At 38.3% G+C, this 19,960-nt stretch overlaps 1 protein-coding gene across 2 annotated transcripts in view; it reads right to left on the bottom strand.

Moving 5' to 3' along the window:
• VPS41 (VPS41 subunit of HOPS complex) overlaps positions 1–19,960 on the bottom strand; it is a 182,901-nt gene that overhangs the window by 132,454 nt on the left and 30,487 nt on the right. For both annotated transcript variants that reach the window (XM_082399755.1, XM_082399756.1), the window contains exon 3: positions 5,015–5,122. In XM_082399755.1, the coding sequence (XP_082255881.1) occupies positions 5,015–5,122 (108 nt within the window). The remainder of the gene's footprint in view (positions 1–5,014; positions 5,123–19,960) is intronic.

Below are 19,960 nucleotides of genomic sequence, written 5' to 3'. Positions count from 1 at the left end.
TTAACTACCAAAACTATTAATGAGTCATACTTTCATTTGCTAATGCTTTCGACTACTTAAAATACAAGAAAAAAATGCAGAATTGGCCACAAATCATGAACATAAATATAAATCCTTTAAATATGACCCTCCTTTCAGACATGAAAAGCCTTGTGTTTTTGTAACTATTGATTTTTTTTTTCTTTTAACCTGAGAGCACCTAAAATCCAGCATGGGCAAAGAATAAATATAATTTAATTAGCCCCTTTCCTGTTTAAATACAGAAACTTGACTCATTTGATAAACTATCATTTGGGCATTGAATCCTTCTGAACCATCCACTAGCATAATTGCTTTTCCTCTGAACAACTGGACTTTTTGTAAGTAAACAGGTAGAAGAAGCAATAAGCAGTCTTTTGGACACCACGAAAGAAACAAAAAGTAGTACATTTCAAATGTGGTCAGCTGTATAGTAATATCTATGTTTCACCTAGCACTTTACAGCATTCAAAGCATTAGAGCAGGGACTGCCTTCAATTACACATAAGGAAATAAGTTCTGGGAGTTGATGTGACTTCCCCGGAGACAGTCAATGAGTGGCAGAGCTAGGGCCAGAATTAATAGCTAAAATACTCTCAACTGGATCAGAAGCCTGGTAAATAGAAACATGAGTCTCAGATCAAGAGTGCATGTTCTCAACCTTAGTCTGACTACAGTTCCCACCGTCAGGCTCCTTGGCCAAGTTGGATTAAGTATGGTGTTAATAAAGTTTGACCTCTGGGGAGGCAAACTTTGTTCTCCTTTTCATCAATTTGATGGTTTATTCAACACACACACACACACACACACACAAAGCACCTATGATATGCTTAGACAATAAGCACGTATGACTTAAAAGGATGACGGTAAAATGATGGAGACAGAAATAAAAAAACTGATTAAGATTAAATTTTTAGAGTATGCTTTAAAAGTAAGTACAATTGACTCGTGAACAACACAGGTTTGAACTGGGAGGGTCCACTTAGACAGATTTTTTTCAATAGTAGATAGTTGGTCTTTGAACAATCTGGGGGGCGGTTAGGGGCACCCACCCTTCCTGCAGTTGCAAATGTGCATATAACTTTAGTTGGCCCTCTAGATCCACGGTTCCTCCAGATCAGTGGTTCTACAGCCACAGATTCAAGCAACCAGGGACCGTGTAGTATTTACTACTGAAAAAAATCCGTGTATAAGTGGACCCTGTGCAGTTCCAATCTGTGTTGTTCAAGGGTCAACTTTGAAGGAGGAGTGTTAGACAGTAGACACTGAGGCAGATGGGGCAGGCTTGTGGTAAAGACCATTTTAGGCAGCGTGGATACAACTTGCACAAAGGCATGTAGTCACATAAAAAGCAGGACAAAGGCAAAAAATTACAAGTAGTTTTATATGGTGGAAGCATCCAGGGCAGGAGACAGGCAATGAGATTGGCAAGGTTGGTTAACAGGAGACTTCTGAATTTTTTTTTTTTTTTTTTTTAACTTTTCAGACTTCATCTTGCGTGTAATGAGAGCCATTGAAGGGTTTTATTTATTTATTTATTTATTTATTTATTTATTTTATTTTGGTTGCATTGGGTCTTTGTTGCTGCGCGCGGGCTTTCTCTAGTTGCTGTGAGCGGGGGCTACTCTTCATTGCGACGCGCAGGCTTCTCATCGCGGTGGCTTCTCTTGTTGCAGAGTGCGGGCTCTAGGCACGCGGGCTTCAGTAGCTGTGGCTCACGGGCTTAGTTGCTCCGCAGCATGTGGGATCTTCCCGAACTAGGGCTCGAACCTGTGTCCCCTGCATTGGCAGGCAGAATCTTAACCACTGCACCACCAGGGAAGCCCCCGAGGTTTCTGAATATTTATGGAGAGACGAAAGGTAACAAAGTGAGTGTGTGTTTAGGGGGGAGGGGGGAGTGTGTCCAAATCATGAAGACACCAGGAAACCAATACGGAATTCTAGGAAGGGGGAGCACATGATCAGATCTGAATTCCTGGAAGATTATTTCAGTAGAAAGAAGTGTTATAAATGGACTAGGATGAAATCAAATCTGAAAGAAAATAGATTGGTTCACGGTGTGTTCATTAGTTCCAGGGAGAAATGATGAATGCCTGTACTAAAAGATCTTTGACTCAGGATGGGAGTGGATTCAAGCAGGTGACATGCGGGTAGAATCCAGGCAGAAGAGATGTTGTGAGTAAGAACAGTCAGGAGTTGCTGCCAGAGCATTGCACTTGTGGCAGAAAGTGGTCAGATATGGGGCCAATCACACAAGGAGGCAAGATCTCAGAGGACCTTAAACACCACATGAAGGAGCTCAGACTTTTATTTAGTAGATGATGAAAATAAGATCTGGTTAGAAAAATGAGAAGCACACGAGTAGAGGCAGGAGAAGATGAGGGCCTTGGCTAGGGCAGGGGTGGTGAGAGAACCACCAGGACTTAGGGGATGACTGGGCGGAAGGGGAGAAGGAGTCAGCTTTGGCTTAGGTGATGCCACCAAATGGGGCAGAGAACCCAAAAAACACAGAGGCGAGGGAAGGAAGGGAAAAGAAGATGAGCTCATTATGGACATGGTGAATCTCAGGTATAAACAGAACCAAAGGTAGAGCTGTGCAGGAGGCACCTGGATAAATAAGCACGCTATTCTTGGAAGGGTCAGGGTGGAGGTGGCCACAGAAATCATGAAATTTAAATATCAAGAAGAGTACACATTTGGGCTTCCCTGGTGGCGCAGTGGTTAAGAATCCGCCTGCCAGTGCAGGGGACACGAGTTCAAGCCCTGGTCCAGGAAGATCCCACATGCCGCGGAGCAACTAAGCCCGTGCGCCACAACTACTGACCTGCGCTCTAGAGCCCGCGAGCCACAACTACTGAAGCGCGCGTGCCTAGAGCCCGTGCTCGGCAACAAGAGAAGCCACCGCAATGAGAAGCCCGCACACCGGAACAAAGAGTAGCCCCCGCTCACCCCAACTAGAGAAAGCCCGCGTGCAGCAACGAAGACCCAATGCAGCCAAATAAATAAATTTATTTAAAAAAAAAAAAAAGTACACATTTAATAGACATGTGGCCAATGGACCAAATCTTGGGAAAACCAACATGTAAGGGAAAAGTAGAGGTGAAAGAAACTGAAAGAAAACCAGAAGGGAATAACAGAAGTGATCAAGAAAGTGATAAGAAAATGGTGTCATGATAAGGAAGTTTTAAGAAAGGTGAGCTCCACAGTGTCAAAAGCATCGAAATGTCCACAAATTGGCGAATGGACAAAGTGTGTTCTGTCCATACACTGGGATAATATTCCCAATAAGGAGGAATGAAGTGTTGATATGTGCTCCGTCACAAGTGAACCTCAAAAACACGATAGTAAGTGTAAGAAGCCAAACACAAGAGACCAAACAATGTATGATTCCATGTATATGAAATATCCAAAATAGGCTAATTGATAGAATCAGAAAGTAGATCAGTAGTCACGTGGGGCTAGAATTATGTCTGTTCCATGACATAGCCTGATCACTAGGAGAGAAGGGAGGAAATGAGGGGGGGTGAAGTAAAGAAGTGGACAAAAAGGTCCTTGAGCAGGAGGAAGAACAGCTCCTGTGGGGAAGGATGGGCGTGGATTCAGATGAGCCGGGAAAGGGGTCAGGAATAAGGCTGATCATGCTTGGTAGTTTCCATTTTCTTAATTAAATAGAAATGACATCATCCTCAGAGTGAAGGGATCGTGGCTGAAGAGGCGGATTGGGGACCAAAGGAGCTTTTGAAGGACAAATAAATATCAGCCCTTTCAGTGACATGTGCACCTCGGCACGCAACGTGTACCAGCACATGGCAGGTGGCTTTGGTCATGTGAGCACTGACTCGGAGCTGAGAGTGTAGCTGGGGGGCACATGAGGGTCAGGGCCATTAGAGAATTGAATCTGCTGGTAAAGTTAACTTAGGATAGTTGACCACTTGACAGAAAGAAAGAGAAAGAATGGATTAGAGATCAGGGCTCCATAAAGTCACAAAACAGGGTTAGTGGGAAGATGAACACAATAGCTTCAAGGAAAAAAGGACAAGAGAGCGTTGCCCAAAAGATCCTCAAGTCCCAGGGACGGACACCCTCCAGAGTGTGGCCTTAAGGGTAGAGAGATGAAACAGGGCCGAAGGAGGGGGTTTCTGGAAAAACAAAACAGACAGCACATATCCTACTGGCATGCTGAGCAAGTGCAGGAATCTGTTTACAATGGAATGAAATCGGTAGTAAAGGGGAACTGGGTGGAGGTAGGAGGAGGATGAGACAATACTGCTGGTAACAAAGGGATAAAGCCAGGAGATGGATCAGAGCTGGGGGTCTGCCTTTTGTGGAGGCACCAAGGCTCACTCACAGGGCTGATAGGGAAGACAGAGCAATGGGTGAAACTCCCTGGCCTCTGATATTCCAATTATGACCCAGATTGTTTTGGTCTAAGAATGGGCTAAGGGTCCTGTATAGTACTTAGCCTGGATTCAGAAAGTTGGCGGGGTGGGCTTTGCTGTAGCGAAGACACATATGTGGAATCTATTCATTCATTCATATAATAGATAAGTAATCATCTGGGGCCTTGCTGCTGATTCCTAAGGCCTCCAATGGAATCTCTTCTACTTTCACAAAAGCAATGAGCTCCACAATACTTCTCATCCTAACACTTTCCTACTCTACTACTTAAGAGCTGAGGAATTAAGTGCTAGGGTTTCCGAGAACCACTTGCTACAAACCTTTCACATCCATCATCGTCTGAGTCCTACTTGATATACCCTTGCAGTGGGTGGTGTGTGTGTGTACAAACACATTTATATAATATCTCTGGTTGTTGTTTTGGTTTTTTGTTGGTGAGAAAGAAGAGAGGAAGAATGGAAAGGAGACATGATTACTGTAAAAAAAAAAAAAAAAAAAAAAAAAAAAACCCACCATGCAAAGCACCCAGACTCCAAAGTATCAACAAACTTACCACAGAAACAACTCAGAGCAGAATCCTCTACATGGGCCACCTTACCTTGTCGTGGACTGTCATGCAGCTAGCGGCATCCTTCTGAAGGATTTCAGTTACCCCATTGGAGAGCCTTTCATACTTCAGTTTGGGCTCCTCTTCACTCTCTTCTTCCTGCACAGAGAGCAGAGAAAATGACAGCCCTCAAGGACTTATTTGAAAGAGTCAAAGACTCAAAACACACATTGTAAGGGGGAACCAGAGATGGTTCCCTCAATGACTGTCAGCAACCCAACTACAGCTAAAGGTTAAGATCCTCATGTTTCATTTTTCCAACTGGTCTATCAACTGCTACAACTTCAATGGCAGAATAAATTCAAAAGCTGGAAAGAGGACTATAATGTACTCCCTGTTGACAATAGTCAACTTTGGCATTTAAATACAATACTATCTGTCCAACTATGCAGACAAAAGTCAATAAATAGCGTATGGGCAAAATACTTGTCAGTGTGCCCTCATGGACATAAAACACAACAGTGAGATAGGAATATAATAAACCTCTAAAAGACATGAATTTTGCATTTCAAGATTACAAGTATTTTTCTCAGATTTGAGAATATCTCTGTTAATTAGAAAAATATAATTATAAAAATTAAATCAAAGTGAAAGAAAATTAGAAATTTTATATAAAACAAAGTATATATTACTCTTCAGAAAAAAATATTTTAATATTTATTTTAAATAACTAGTAAACCATGAACAGTCATTATTTATTTAGTTTATGTTAGAATATTCACTGTTGACTCTCATTGTTATGTTAGAATATTCACTGTTGACTCTTAATCATTTTATATGTATTCAATATTATCACTAACTTTATATGTTCAATTTCACTGTTGATACAGCATCATAAGACATCCTTAATGCTCAGAGTTACAAAATAAAGTTAGGAATCTATATTGACTATAATGGCCATGAATTAATAAATCAAGGATAGTTATAAAACTTATTACAATGATTCAGAAAAATATTCCATTTTACTTCATCAGTATGTAATGAGAAACAAGAAAACATGCATATACCAACACCTATGACTGGATAAAGCTGGCCAAAAGAGAAGTTCACAAAAATAATCTAATTACTGACATTTCCTTCAAAAATAATTGTGTAGCCCTCACCTTCCAGCTAACATTTGGGTAGTCTGAGGCACATCAATGTTCCTACCCAGAATAACTAGGAAGGCTTAATGAACTATAGAGCAAGCAACATCACTCTAAGGCATCAATTCAAGGGCTGCTGAGGCAACCTGAACTAGAAGAGTCAGGATTCCAAGATGGTGGACAAACCATGGAGAGGTGAGCTGGCATTCTACAGCCATTCTTCATGGAGGTATTTATCAACAAGAGGCTGAGAATCTCTGCCTAGAGAGATGGCCAGTCCTGGGAGGATGGAAAACAGCAAGCCTTCTGGTACTTGTGGGGACTGGAGACCTGATGGGCTAAGACCCCAGTGGAAAGCAGAGGCAAAGAAGGGAGTTTGTTACACAGCCACTTTTCCCCAAAGGACAACTGCAAATTTCCAAAGCTACATAAGGTATGAGACAAAAAAGCTAAACAGAAAGCCTCCAAAGTGCAAACTCGCTGCCTTGATGTGTTGGGAAGAGAAGAATTAGAGTTCAGGAGCCATCGGGAAATGAGATCCTGGTGAATACCACAGGCTCTCATTTGGGACTCCTGGTCCCCAGGGGATAAGCACAATAGCTTCCCCAAACTTCTGTCTAGCTTAGACTCAGTTCAATCACTGACTGGAGTAAGGTATGTAACCCTCAACCCATCTGTCCAGTAAAGGAAAGGTTGACTCCTTGGAAAAAGAATACTATGGGGACTTCTACAACTCTTCACTTACTATACTGAGAATTCAATAAAAAATTACGAGGTGCACCACAAGACTGGACCAAATGACTGAAAATCAAGGAGAAAAAAATATTGTAAAAACAGACCCATGGGTGACCTACTAACTGGAGTTAGCAGAAAAGGACTTTAATATAACTATAGCTAGTATGTTCTGGAAGGAAGGAAGGGAGAGAGGGAGGGAGGAAAAGGTGAATAAGACAGATGAAAAGGGAGATTTTCAACAGAGAACTGTAATCTGTAAAAAAGAATCAAATGAAAATTTTAGAACTGAAATTAAGAATGCAATAAAGGAGAGGAACCAAGATGGCGGAGTAGAAGGACGTGCTCTCACTCCCTCTTGTGAGAATACCAGAATCACAACTAGCTGCTGGACAATCATCGACAGGAAGACACTGGAACGCACCAAAAAAGATATCCCACATCCAAAGACAAAAGAGAAGCCACAATGAGACGGTAGGAGGGGCGCAATCAGAGGAAAATCAAATCCCATAACTGGTGGGTGGGTGACTCACAGACTGGCGAACACTTATACCACAGAAGTCCACCCACTGGAATGAAGGTTCTGAGCCCCACGTCAGGCTTCCCAACCTGGGGGTCCGGCAACGGGAGGAGGAATTCATAGAGAATCAGACTTTGAAGCCTAGTGGGAATTGATTGCAGGACTTCGACAGGACTGGGGGAAGCAGAGACCCCACTCTTGGAGGGCGCACACAAAATAGTGTGCGCATCGGGACCCAGGGGAAGGAGCAGTGACCCCGGGGGAGACTGAACCAGACCTACCTGCTGGTGTCGGAAGGTCTCCTGCAGAGGCGGGGGGTGGCTCTGTTTCACCGTGGGGACAAGGACACGGGCAGCAGAAGTTCTGGGAAGTACTCCTTGGTGTGAGCCCTCCCAGAGTCCGCCATTAGCCCCACAAAAGAACCCAGGTAGGCTCCAGTGTTGGGTTGCCTCAGGCCAAACAACCAACAGAGAGGGAACCCAGCCCCACCCATCAGCAGTCAAGTGGATTAAAGTTTTACTGAGCTCTGCCCACCAGAGCAACACCAAGCTCTACCCACCACCAGTCCCTCCCATCAGGAAACTTGCACAAGCCTCTTAGATAGCCTCAACCACCAGAGGGCAGACAGCAGAAGCAAGAAAAACTACAATCCTGCAGCATGTGGAACAAAAACCACATTCACCGAAGGACAGACAAGATGAAAAGGCAGAGGGCTATATACCAGATGAAGGAACAAGATAAAACCCCAGAAAAACAACTAAATGAAGTGGAGATAGGCAACCTTCCAGAAAAAGAATTCAGAATAATGATGGTTAAGATGATCCAGGACCTCGGAATAAGAATGGAGGCAAAGATCGAGAAGATGCAAGAAATGATTAACAAAGACCTAGAAGAATTAAAGAACAAACAAACAGAGATGAACAATACAATAACTGAAATGAAAACTACACTAGAAGGAATCAATAGCAGAATACCTGCGGCAGAAGAATGGATAAGTGACCTGGAAGACAGAATGGTGGAATTCACTGCTGTGGAACACAATAAAGAAAAAAGAATGAAAAGAAATGAAGACAGCCTAAGAGACCTCTGGGACAACATTAAACACAACAACATTCACATTATAGGGGTCCCAGAAGAAGAAGAGAGAGAGAAAGGACCAAAGAAAATATTTCAAGAGATTATAGTCGAAAACTTCCCTAACATGGGAAAGGAAATAGCCACTCAAGTCCAGGAAGCGCAGAGAGTCCCATACAGGATAAACCCAAGGAGAAACACGTCGAGACACATACTAATCAAATTGGCAAAAATTAAAGACAAAGAAAAATTATTGAAAGCAGCAAGGGAAATACGACAAATAACATAAAAGGGAACTCCCATAAAGTTAACAGCTGATTTCTCAGCAGAAACTCTACAAGCCAGAAGGGAGTGGCATGATATACTTAAAGTGATGAAAGGGAAGAACCTACAACCAAGATTACTCTACCCGGGAAAGATCTCATTCAGATTTGATGGAGAAATCAAAAGCTTTACAGACAAGCAAAAGCTAAGAGAATTCAGCACCACCAAACCAGCTCTACAACAAATGATAAAGGAACTTCTCTAAGTGGGAAACACAAGAGAAGAAAAGGACCTACAAAAGCAAACCCAAAACAATTAAGAAAATGGTAATAGGAACATACATATCGATAATTACCTTAAACGTGAATGGATTAAATGCTCCAACCAAAAGACACAGGCTCAATGAATGGATACAAAAACAAGACCCATACATATGCTGTCTACAAGAGACCCACTTCAGACATAGGGACACATACAGACTGAAAGTGAGGGGATGGAAAAAGATATTCCATGCAAATGGAAATCAAAAGAAAGCCAGAATAGCTATACTGATATCAGACAAAATAGACTTTAAAATAAAGAATGTTACAAGAGACAAGGAAGGACACTACATAATGATCAAGGGATCAATCCAAGAAGAAGATATAACAATTATAAATATATATGCACCCAACATAGGAGCACCTCAATACATAAGGCAACTGCTAACAGCTCTAAAAGAGGAAACCGACAGTAACACAATCATAGTGGGGGACTTTAACATCTCACTTACACCAATGGACAGATCATCCAAAATGAAAATAAATAAGGAAACAGAAGCTTTAAATGACACAACAGACCAGATAGATTTAATTGATATTTATAGGACATTCCATCCAAAAATAGCAGATTACACTTTCTTCTCAAGTGCGCACGGAACATTCTCCAGGAGAGATCACATCTTGTGTCACAAATCAAGCTTCAGTAAATTTAAGAAAACTGAAATCATATCAAGCATCTTTTCTGACCGCAATGCTATGAGATTAGAAATGAATTACAGGGAAAAAAAGGTAAAAAACACAAACACATGGAGGCTAAACAATACGTTACTAAATAACCAAGAGATCACTGAAGAAATCAAAGAGGAAATCAAAAAATACCTAGAGACAAATGACAATGAAAACACAACGATCCAAAACCTATGGGATGCAGCAAAAGCAGTTCTAAGAGGGAAGTTTAGAGCTATACAAGCCTACCTCAAGAAACAAGAAAAATCTCAAATAAACAATCTAACCTTACACCTAAAGGAACTACAGAAAGAAGAACAAACAAAACCAAAGTCAGCAGAAGGAAAGAATTCATAAAGATCAGAGCAGAAATAAATGAAATAGAAACAAAGAAAACAATAGCAAAGATCAATAAAACTAAAAGCTGGTTCTTTGAGAAGATAAGCAAAATTGATAAACCATTAGCCAGACTCATCAAGAAAAAGAGGGAGAGGACTCAAATCAATAAAATTAGATATGAAAAAGGAGAAGTTACAACAGACACTGCAGAAATACAAAGCATCCTAAGAGACTACTACAAGCAACTCTATGCCAATAAAATGGACAACCTGGAAGAAATGGACAAATTCTTAGAAAGGTATAACCTTCCAAGACTGAACCAGGAAGAAATAGAAAATATGAACAAACCAATCACAAGTAATGAAATTGAAACTGTGATTAAAAATCTTCCAACAAACAAAAGTCCAGGACCAGATGGCTTCACAGGTGAATTCTATCAAACATTTAGAGAAGAGCTAACACCCATCCTTCTCAAACTCTTCCAAAAAATTGCAGAGGAAGGAACACTCCCAAACTCATTCTATGAGGCCACCATCACCCTGATACCAAAACCAGACAGAGATACTACAAAAAAAGAAAATTACAGACCAATATCACTGATGAATATAGATGCAAAAATCCTCAACAAAATACTAGCAAACAGAATCCAACAACACATTAAAAGGATCATACACCATGATCAAGTGAGATTTATCCCAGGGATGCAAGGATTCTTCAATATATGCAAATCAATCAATGTGATACACCATATTAACAAATTGAAGAATAAAAACCATATGATCATCTCAATAGATGCAGAAAACGCTTTTGACAAAATTCAACACCCATTTATGATAAAAACTCTCCAGAAAGTGGGCACAGAGGGAACCTACCTCAACATAATAAAGGCCATATATGACAAACCCACGGCAAACATCATTCTCAATGGTGAAAAACTGGAAGCATTTCCTCTAAAATCAGGAACGAGACAAGGATGTCCACTCTCACCACTATTATTCAACATAGTTTTGGAAGTCCTAGCCATGGCAATCAGAGAAGAAAAAGAAATAAAAGGAATACAAATTGGAAAAGAAGAAGTAAAACTGTCACTGGTTGCAGATGACATGATATTATACATAGGAAATCCTAAAGATGCCACCAGAAAACTACTAGAGCTAATCAATGAATTTGGTAAAGTTGCAGGATACAAAATTAATGCACAGAAATCTCTTGCATTCCTATACACTAATGATGAAAAATCTGAAAGACAAATTAAGGAAACACTCCCATTTACCACTGCAACAAAAAGAATAAAATACCTAGGAATAAACCTACCTAGCGAGACAAAAGACCTGTATGCAGAAAACTATAAGACACTGATGAAAGAAATTAAAGATGATACCAACAGATGGAGAGATATACCATGTTCTTGGATTGGAAGAAACAATATTGTAAAAATGACTCTACTACCCAAAGCAATCTACAGATTCAATGCAATCCCTATCAAATTACCAATGGCATTTTTTACAGAACTAGAACAAAATATCTTAAAATTTGTATGGAGACACAAAAGACCCCGAATAGCCAAAGCAGTCTTGAGGGAAAAAAACGGAGCTGGAGCAATCAGAATCCCTGACTTCAGACTATACTACAAAGCTACAGTAATCAAGACAGTATGGTACTTGCACAAATACAGAAACATAGATCAATGGAACAAGATAGAAAGCCCAGAGATAAACCCACGCACCTATGGTCCACTAATCTATGACAAAGGAGGCAAGGATATACAATGGAGAAAAGAGTCTCTTCAATAAGTGGTGCTGGGAAAACTGGACAGCTACATGTAAATGAATGAAATTAGAACACTCCCTAACACCATACACAAAAATAAACTCAAAAAGGATTAGAGACCTAAATGTAAGACTGGACACTATAAAACTCTTAGAGGAAAACATAGGAAAAACACTCTTTGACAAAAATCACAGCAAGATCTTTTTTGATCCACCTCTTAGAGTAACGGAAATAAAAACAAAAATAAACAAATGGGACCTAATGAAACTTAAAAGCTTTTGCACAGCAAAGGAAACCATAAACAAGACGAAAAGACAACCCTCAGAATGGGAGAAAATATTTGCAAACGAATCAATGGACAAAGGATTAATCTCCAAAATATATAAACAGCTCATGCAGCTCAATATTAAAAAAACAAACAACCCAATCCAAAAACGGGCAGAAGACCTAAATAGACATTTCTCCAAGGAAGACAAACGGATGGCCAAGAAGCACATGAAAAGCTGCTCAACATCACTAATTATTAGAGAAATGCAAATCAAAACTACAATGAGGTATCACCTCATGCTGGTCAGAATGGCCATCAACAAAAAATCTAGAAACAGTAAGTACTGGAAAGGGTGTGGTGAAAAGGGAACCCTCCTGCACTGTTGGTGGGAATGTAAATTGATACAACAACTATGGAGAACAGTATGGAGGTTCCTTAAAAAACTAAAAATAGAATTACCATATGATCCAGCAATCCCACTACTGGGCATATACCCAGAAAAAACCATAATTCAAAAAGACACATGCACCCCAATGTTCCTTGCAGCACTATTTACAATAGCCAGGACATGGAAGCAACCTAAATGCCCATCGACAGACGAATGGATAAAGAAGATGTGGTACATATATACAATGGAATATTACTCAGCCATAAAAAGGAACGAAATTGAGTCATTTGTTGAGACGTGGATGGATCTAGAGACTGTCATACAGAGTGAAGTAAGTCAAAAAGAGAAAAACAAATATCGTATATTAACACATGTATGTGGAAACTAGACAAATGGTACAGATGAGCTGGTTTGCAGGGCAGAAGTTGAGACACAGATGTAGAGAACAGACATATGGACACCAAGGGGGGAAAACTGCGGTGGGGTGGGGATGGTGCCGTGCTGAATTGGGCGATTGGGATTGACATGTATACACTGATGTGTATAAAATTGATGCCTAATAAGAACCTGCAGTATAAACAAACAAACAAACAAAACAACTAATACTAAACTTTCATTGGGTTATTTGTATGGAAATATGTTAATGTAAATGTTTCAGACATTACGTGAAATTTCTAAAACTCTTATATGTTCTGGTATAATGTTATAAGTCATAATTCTAGTTATTACTTTAAAATGTATATCTCAGAAATAACTAAATTTCCTTGTCAATTGCACTATTATGAACTTTCATCAAATCTTTAACCGTGGTCATTTTTAAGTCTTTTGTCATTTACAGACAGTTCTGGGTGTACTCTGATGCTTTTGCAAATATGTTCCTATAAAAGGGTTTCATCTTCAAGGAATTCATAGAAAAGACTCTGACAAGTACAGGTTTCTGGTAACTGTACTACTGAACTGAATGAATAAGCATTTTCAGAACTCTAATGAAAAACTGATGAACTCATAAAAGTGCTAACAAAAGATCAAGATGAAAAAAAAAATTAATTACATGGGACTGAGTGAACTGATGAGGATGATTATAATTTTTGTGACTTTCTGTTTGAATTAAAAAAAAAAAATCCCACAAGGACTCAGAAGCAAAGAATATACAAATCAATTTTCACTGCAAAGTAAAGGAGCTGTTACAGTGGAGGATTACTGGACTGAATGTCAATATTATGACATAGTATGAGTGTGTTTCGTGTTTGGTAATTGCAATCATTGTTGCTTTTGTTGTGGTCATCCATTTACAATACTTGGTGTCAGTCTATTTATCTCTTGTAAAAATAAAATACAGTGTGTGTGTTTAAAAAAAAAATAGAATGCCATATTTGGGGGGGGGATTTGGATATTAAAAAAAAAAAATGATGTGATAAGCTCTAAGGGAAAAGAATCTGAAAAAATATAATGGAATCACTTTGCTATATACCTGAAACTAAAACAATATTGTAAATCAACTACATTTCAATAAAAAAAAATACACGCCAAAAAAAAAAAAGAACGCAATAGATGGCTCAACAGAAGATTAGCAAAGCAGAAGACAGGATTAGTGAGATGGAAAACAGGTCAAAAGATAGCCAAAGGGGGGACCTTCCCTAGTGGTCCAGTGGGTAAGACTCTGTGCTCCCAATGCAGGGGGCCCAGGTTTGATCCCTGGTCAGGGAACTAGATCCCACACACATGCCGCAACTAAGAAGTCCACATGCCACAACTATGAGCCCGCATGCCACAACTAAGACCCAGCACAGACAAAATAAATAAATAGATAAATAAATATTAAAAAAAAAAAAAAGATATCCAAAGGGAAGGCCAGAGAAGGAAAATGGATGGAAAATACAGAAAAATTATATGTGATATGTGGAACACAGTGAAAAGGGCTAACATACTTTTCAACACAACCCCACAAGGATAAAGAAAATGGGAAAATGGGAGGGAGAAAAGACAGGAACAACATTGACAGAGGGAACAACTGAGAATTTTCAAAACTGATAGACATCAACGCACAAGTTTACGAAGCTCTGCAAACCCAATCAAGAAATATGAAGAAAATCACACCTAGGCACATCACAGTAAAAAGAAAATTATGTAAAAGGAAAATGACTTGTAGAGTAGTAAGTACTGGGCCTCTTAAAGATTATAATACTAATAAACAGTCACACAGAGACCACAAACTCAGATGCTTACAGAAGTCTTTACCCCTGGGGCAAAGACCTGCAGCTTCACATGGAAAGGGGCTAATTTCTGGTTAAATAGAAAGGATGAGATATATCAAACATCATGCTACAGACTTAACAACAGGTATCTCATTTCATCCTGACTTAAAAAAAATTATGGAGAGTTGAATATCTCTATCCCATTTTACAGATTTTCAGTAAAAACTGATGATCAGAAATTTTAGGTTATTTCCTTAAGATACACAGTGGGTAGAAAGTAAAGCCAAAATTCAAATTCAGTTATGAATGCTCTAATGTCAATGTCTTGTATAAAAACTCCTATAAAAATTACACTACAAATCACAAGAGAAGCCTCCACAATTTTCATGCCTACAACTATAAACTATGTGATCAATAGGAAATGCTTAAAAATGTGTTTCTTTAGCAGGTGCATTAGTTATCTATAGATGCATAATATATTATTCCAACATTAACCGACTCAAAACAACAATAAATATGTATTATTTAACCGAGTTTCTGTGGGTAAACAATACAGAAGTGGCTTCGGCTGGGTGGTTCAGATTCAAGATCTTTTATGGGGTTGCAGGGAAGGTGTGAGCTGGGCATCTGAAGACTTGACTGGGGTTAGAGTACTGGCTTCCCAGATGGCTCACTCAAATGGGTGGCAAGTTGGGGCTGGCTGTTGGCAGGAGGCTTCAGTTGCTGGCCTTCTCGACTTCTCCTAAGGGCTGCTTGAGCATCCTTAGGACATGGCAGAGGTGGCCTCCCCAGAGTGATAGGCATAGTGGAAACCCTAATGTTATATATGACCTAGCTTCATAGGTCACACACTGATGCTTCTGCAATATTCCGTTGATCATGCAGGCCAGCCGGGATTCAGTGTGGGAAGGGAGGACACGAGGGCAGGAATAATAGGAGGTGAGGATCACCAGGGGCCATCATGCAGACTAGCTACAAGAGGAGTAGTAAAATTTTAAGAGCAATAAACCTGGTTTAATTTAAAAAATCAATATTCCATGTCTACTGATGAGCGGTCTTAAATTTTCTTCTCCAAGTATACACAAGCTATTAGTTGGCTATTTAGTAAAAGGGTGTTAAAATCAAAGATCGTCTAACTACTATTAACTTTCCACGAAGAACTCTAAGAATTAACAGCCACAAAAGGAAGTATCATGTGCATGGTTCTTTAAAAGACCTGCCCTTCTTTAAAAAGGTACCTGCGATTACCCTTCTTTAAAAAGGTACCTGCGATAATCACCCCAACCCAAGGAGATGCTGCATGTCCAAAAGTGACCTGTTGTTAAAATAAAATATCAAATAGCTAATTAACCAAGTCTTAAAAAACCTAGAAAAAAGAAAATTAGAAAAAGCAACAAATAAACACTTCTACTTATGTATCTACAAGCAAGAAATAGAAATCATTTCAAAGCTAACACTAAATGTAGCAAAGGCAGGATGTGTGCATTCTGAAGTAAATGTGTTAAATACAGATTGAATCCTGAATGTTAGTCTTTATAATAAGATGCCACATGTTGTTCAGGTCTAGACATCAAATGTGCATCCAATGTGAAAAGTTAATTCTAGCCTATTGACTATTTTGCATAAAAGCACTCATCCACGGACCATTAGGTAAAGTTACGGTAAATAAGGTTTGCCTGTCTTATTTATAAGTGAAAACTAAATTTCTCTCACATAAATATACAAAAGTAAATACTTTCACAGCACAGTTCACTGAAGCATTTGTGCTAGGCTTCGAAAACCATAAATAAAATGAAAACTCCAATATTAGGCACTTGACGTAGCATTTCACGCTTTTCTGACAGGTATCTTTTATGTTAAGTTAAAAGCAGGGTAAAGGTGAATTTTTAAAGGTGTTTTCTGCTTGCTGTAAACAAAGAAAATGGAAAGTGATTCAAAAATACAATTCGCGGAGGCTATTCCACTGCTGCAGACTATATATCACATTTTAAATAAAAAAACATTTTAAAAAAACAGGTAGATTTCATAGAGTTTCACTGTAAAAATAAACAGAAAAAAAGACTTTCATGAAATTTGAACTTCCATGGAAAACAACCCAGTGTTAATAAAAAGCAAATCAATAATTTTTGTTAAATTTTAATAATCTTGCAAGCCTACAAATAAAACCATCAACAGTCTGAGTTGAGATGACAGTTAACTGCGTTTCTATGACAACCTAAAGGAATAGTACAAGTCCTGACTTGCAGCTAAGCGAAGATATGAACAGAGTGACATTTACCCATACAAGAAAAATCTACAGCTTTCCTTTAAAAAGAATCAATTCCTCAACTAACATGGATTTTCATTAAGTGTATAGCACTTTTAATTAAAGACAAGTCCTTTAGATCATCCTATAGGACTCTAAAACACTATCTGAAAATAAATTTCTTATCACGGTCATTTTTTACTGAGTTTTGAACTTAAAAGTGAAAGAATTGCTTTTGGGGACAACAGACTAAGGCAATTAAAAATTTCTGCCTCAAAAACTATTTAGTAATTTGTTACTAACACCACAGGGTAAATTTACACAGAGGAAGTCCCGCCACCTAATTTAGACGTATGTAACCAACGAGAATATTGTACTTTTCACCTGATAATTTAAATTCTGTGTACAAGAAAAAATAGTTTGGTGTTTATAACCAATTTTTCATACTGTTTTAACTCTATCCACATCTTTCACACATCAGTACATTTTATGTACCACTGTGACAGTTCAAATGAAGACCTGAATTTTATTTAAAAAAAAAAAAAAAAGTGTGTCATATGAATTCAGGGGGTCCACAGAAAGATCATTACATTTTCTACTGTTCCTATTAATAGAGAACTTAAAATGTTATTTCTAGATATCAGTTTTTCGTTAAAATACAGTTTTGTCTTGTTTGGGTTTTTTTCACAAAACAAAATGATACTAGATATACTGAAGGAGTGAGTTGAGATATTTACAAAGTCCAAGTTAAGTCAGTAGAGAATATCACCAGTGGAGCACTCCTAGACAATCTCACTCTGTGGAGATGCCCTTCATCACATCCAGCCTCACCTAAGAGAAAGACCTCAGTTGAACCTCTAGGAGTTTTAATAAGATGAATGGATTAGTTGATCTCATCATCAGCTACATCTGACCAGTGGCAAATCCTTTTAATAAATATCCAATGTTTTAAAGCTAGATACAATAGGGAACACTAAGAGCCTCAAAAACAAAACAAAATGAAACAAAATTCTCATTGTCTTAAAAAAAAAATGCAGTCTGAACTTCCACAGGAAAAAACAGTCTTCATAAAAAGCAAATCAATAATCAGCCATCGGTCTGAAAGTATAAAGGCTTTCTCCCTCTAGAACATTGTCTCTAGAATTCTAGTTACTTTAATAAGAATTGAAATACTCAAAACTGGTAGTCACCCTTTTAAGTTTAAAGTATTTTTAAAAAGCTATCAAAATCTAGTGTCAGACATTTGAATTTTAGAAAATTTGTATTTGAAACCATTTTCTCTCTTAACAAATAATTCACTTCATAAGAAGCCCCATGATATATTAAAATATTTCTTTTTGATCACTATTTCTTAGAGGAGATAGACGGAGAAGAGAAAAATAAAACACAGTAGGTGCCAGATACAAATAAGAATTTTTTAAAGCATAATTGAAATTACACTGTAAGTCAATCAAAACGCACAATTTAAGTCTCAAAAACATAACTAACAAATTTTTAAGGAATGGAACTATTCACTACAACAGTAACTGCATCAACTTTACTATCAACAAAGGTAATATAAATAGTCAAGAACTACTTATTATTGTGCATATGCATTTATTTGAAACTGTAACGTTACCAGTAAATGTACATGGGCAATAAAGGACATCTCCACCTATGTCATATCAGTCTGGAGCTTTTCCAGAAACAGTAGAAGAGGCTTATGATGAGAAAAACTGTACAAAAAAGACTAACTGTAAGATTCAAAATTCATCAAGAAATTAGGACCTTTTTATTAACTTTGTATTTGCCCCCTCCCCAAATGATTGTCACCTCCTTAAAAGGGCAAGTGCAACTATTGATTGTTACAGGTGACAGTTCTATTACAAAAGGATGATTTTACTTACACAAAAAGATGACTATCTGGTAGGAAAGATGGCTTCATATAGCCTTCTAAAATGTCAAAACCTATCAAGGAAACTACATAAACAAGCCAAGAGAGTAACTTCTGGTTTCCATTAATAACACAAGGTATTACAGCTGCCTCAATGACCAAACTTTTTAAGAAAGTGACATGGAGATAATGGAATTCATCTACAATAAAACAACTGTGGTCAAAGCTCCCAGGACGCCTTTCCATCAGACTGGTGACAGACAAGCAATTACATTCTTACATGAATGCAAATAATGTGGTTAAACTTTTTACTTTCAAGCAATACTGCTATTATTGAAAACACATATTAATCAAAAACAAGTAGCTGAAATTAGGAGCTGATAAATGTAATCTAGATGACATGGGTCTAACTTTTTCATATAGATAGAAAATTCCGATGAGTCCACTCATATGCATATATTATTTTTTAAAGCTTAAAATGCACATGGTTAAATAACTGGTTCTCAACTGGAGGTAATTTTGCCCACCCCCCAAGTCATTTACTTGGCAATGTCTGGGGACATTTTTGTTGTCACAACTGACTTGGGGGAGAAGATGCTATTGGTATCTAGTGGGGTAGAGGCCAGGGATGATGGTAAATATCCTACAGTGGACAGGACAATCTCCCGGAACAAAAAATTATCTGGTCCAAAATGCCAATAGTGCCAATGTCAAGAAACCCTGGGTTAAATAAATTTCACAAGATTAAATATGACACAGACCCTAAAATCTGTTTTCAAAGACGATCTAATAACAAAGGGAAAGGTTCTCAAAACATCTTATTAGGTGAACAAGTAGGTCATAAAAACCTGCTTTGCATGATCCAAATGTTATTGAAGAAATTCATATACACATGTGGGGGGAAAATGAGAAGAATAAACACCAAAATATCAATAGTAACCTCCCTAAGCTTCGGTTTCTTCATCTGTAGAATGAGAGTGATAACAGGAATCCCATCACAGGGTTGCTGTAACCACTACAGAAGATGGCAAATAAAAATCATTACTGTGAGCCACTGCCAATATTTTCTAAACTTTCTAAAATCAATATGTATTATATTTATTATAGAATTATTATATTTATGTATTTTTAAAACCACTGTTCAACATCCTCTTCAAAACTTTGTATCTACTGAACTAAGATTCTTATCTCTTAAAAC

This window comes from Balaenoptera borealis (genome assembly GCF_965194805.1).
Source record: "Balaenoptera borealis genome assembly, chromosome: 7".
Lineage (NCBI taxonomy): Eukaryota > Metazoa > Chordata > Mammalia > Artiodactyla > Balaenopteridae > Balaenoptera > Balaenoptera borealis.
This window is presented reverse-complemented; position numbering and strand designations above follow the sequence as displayed.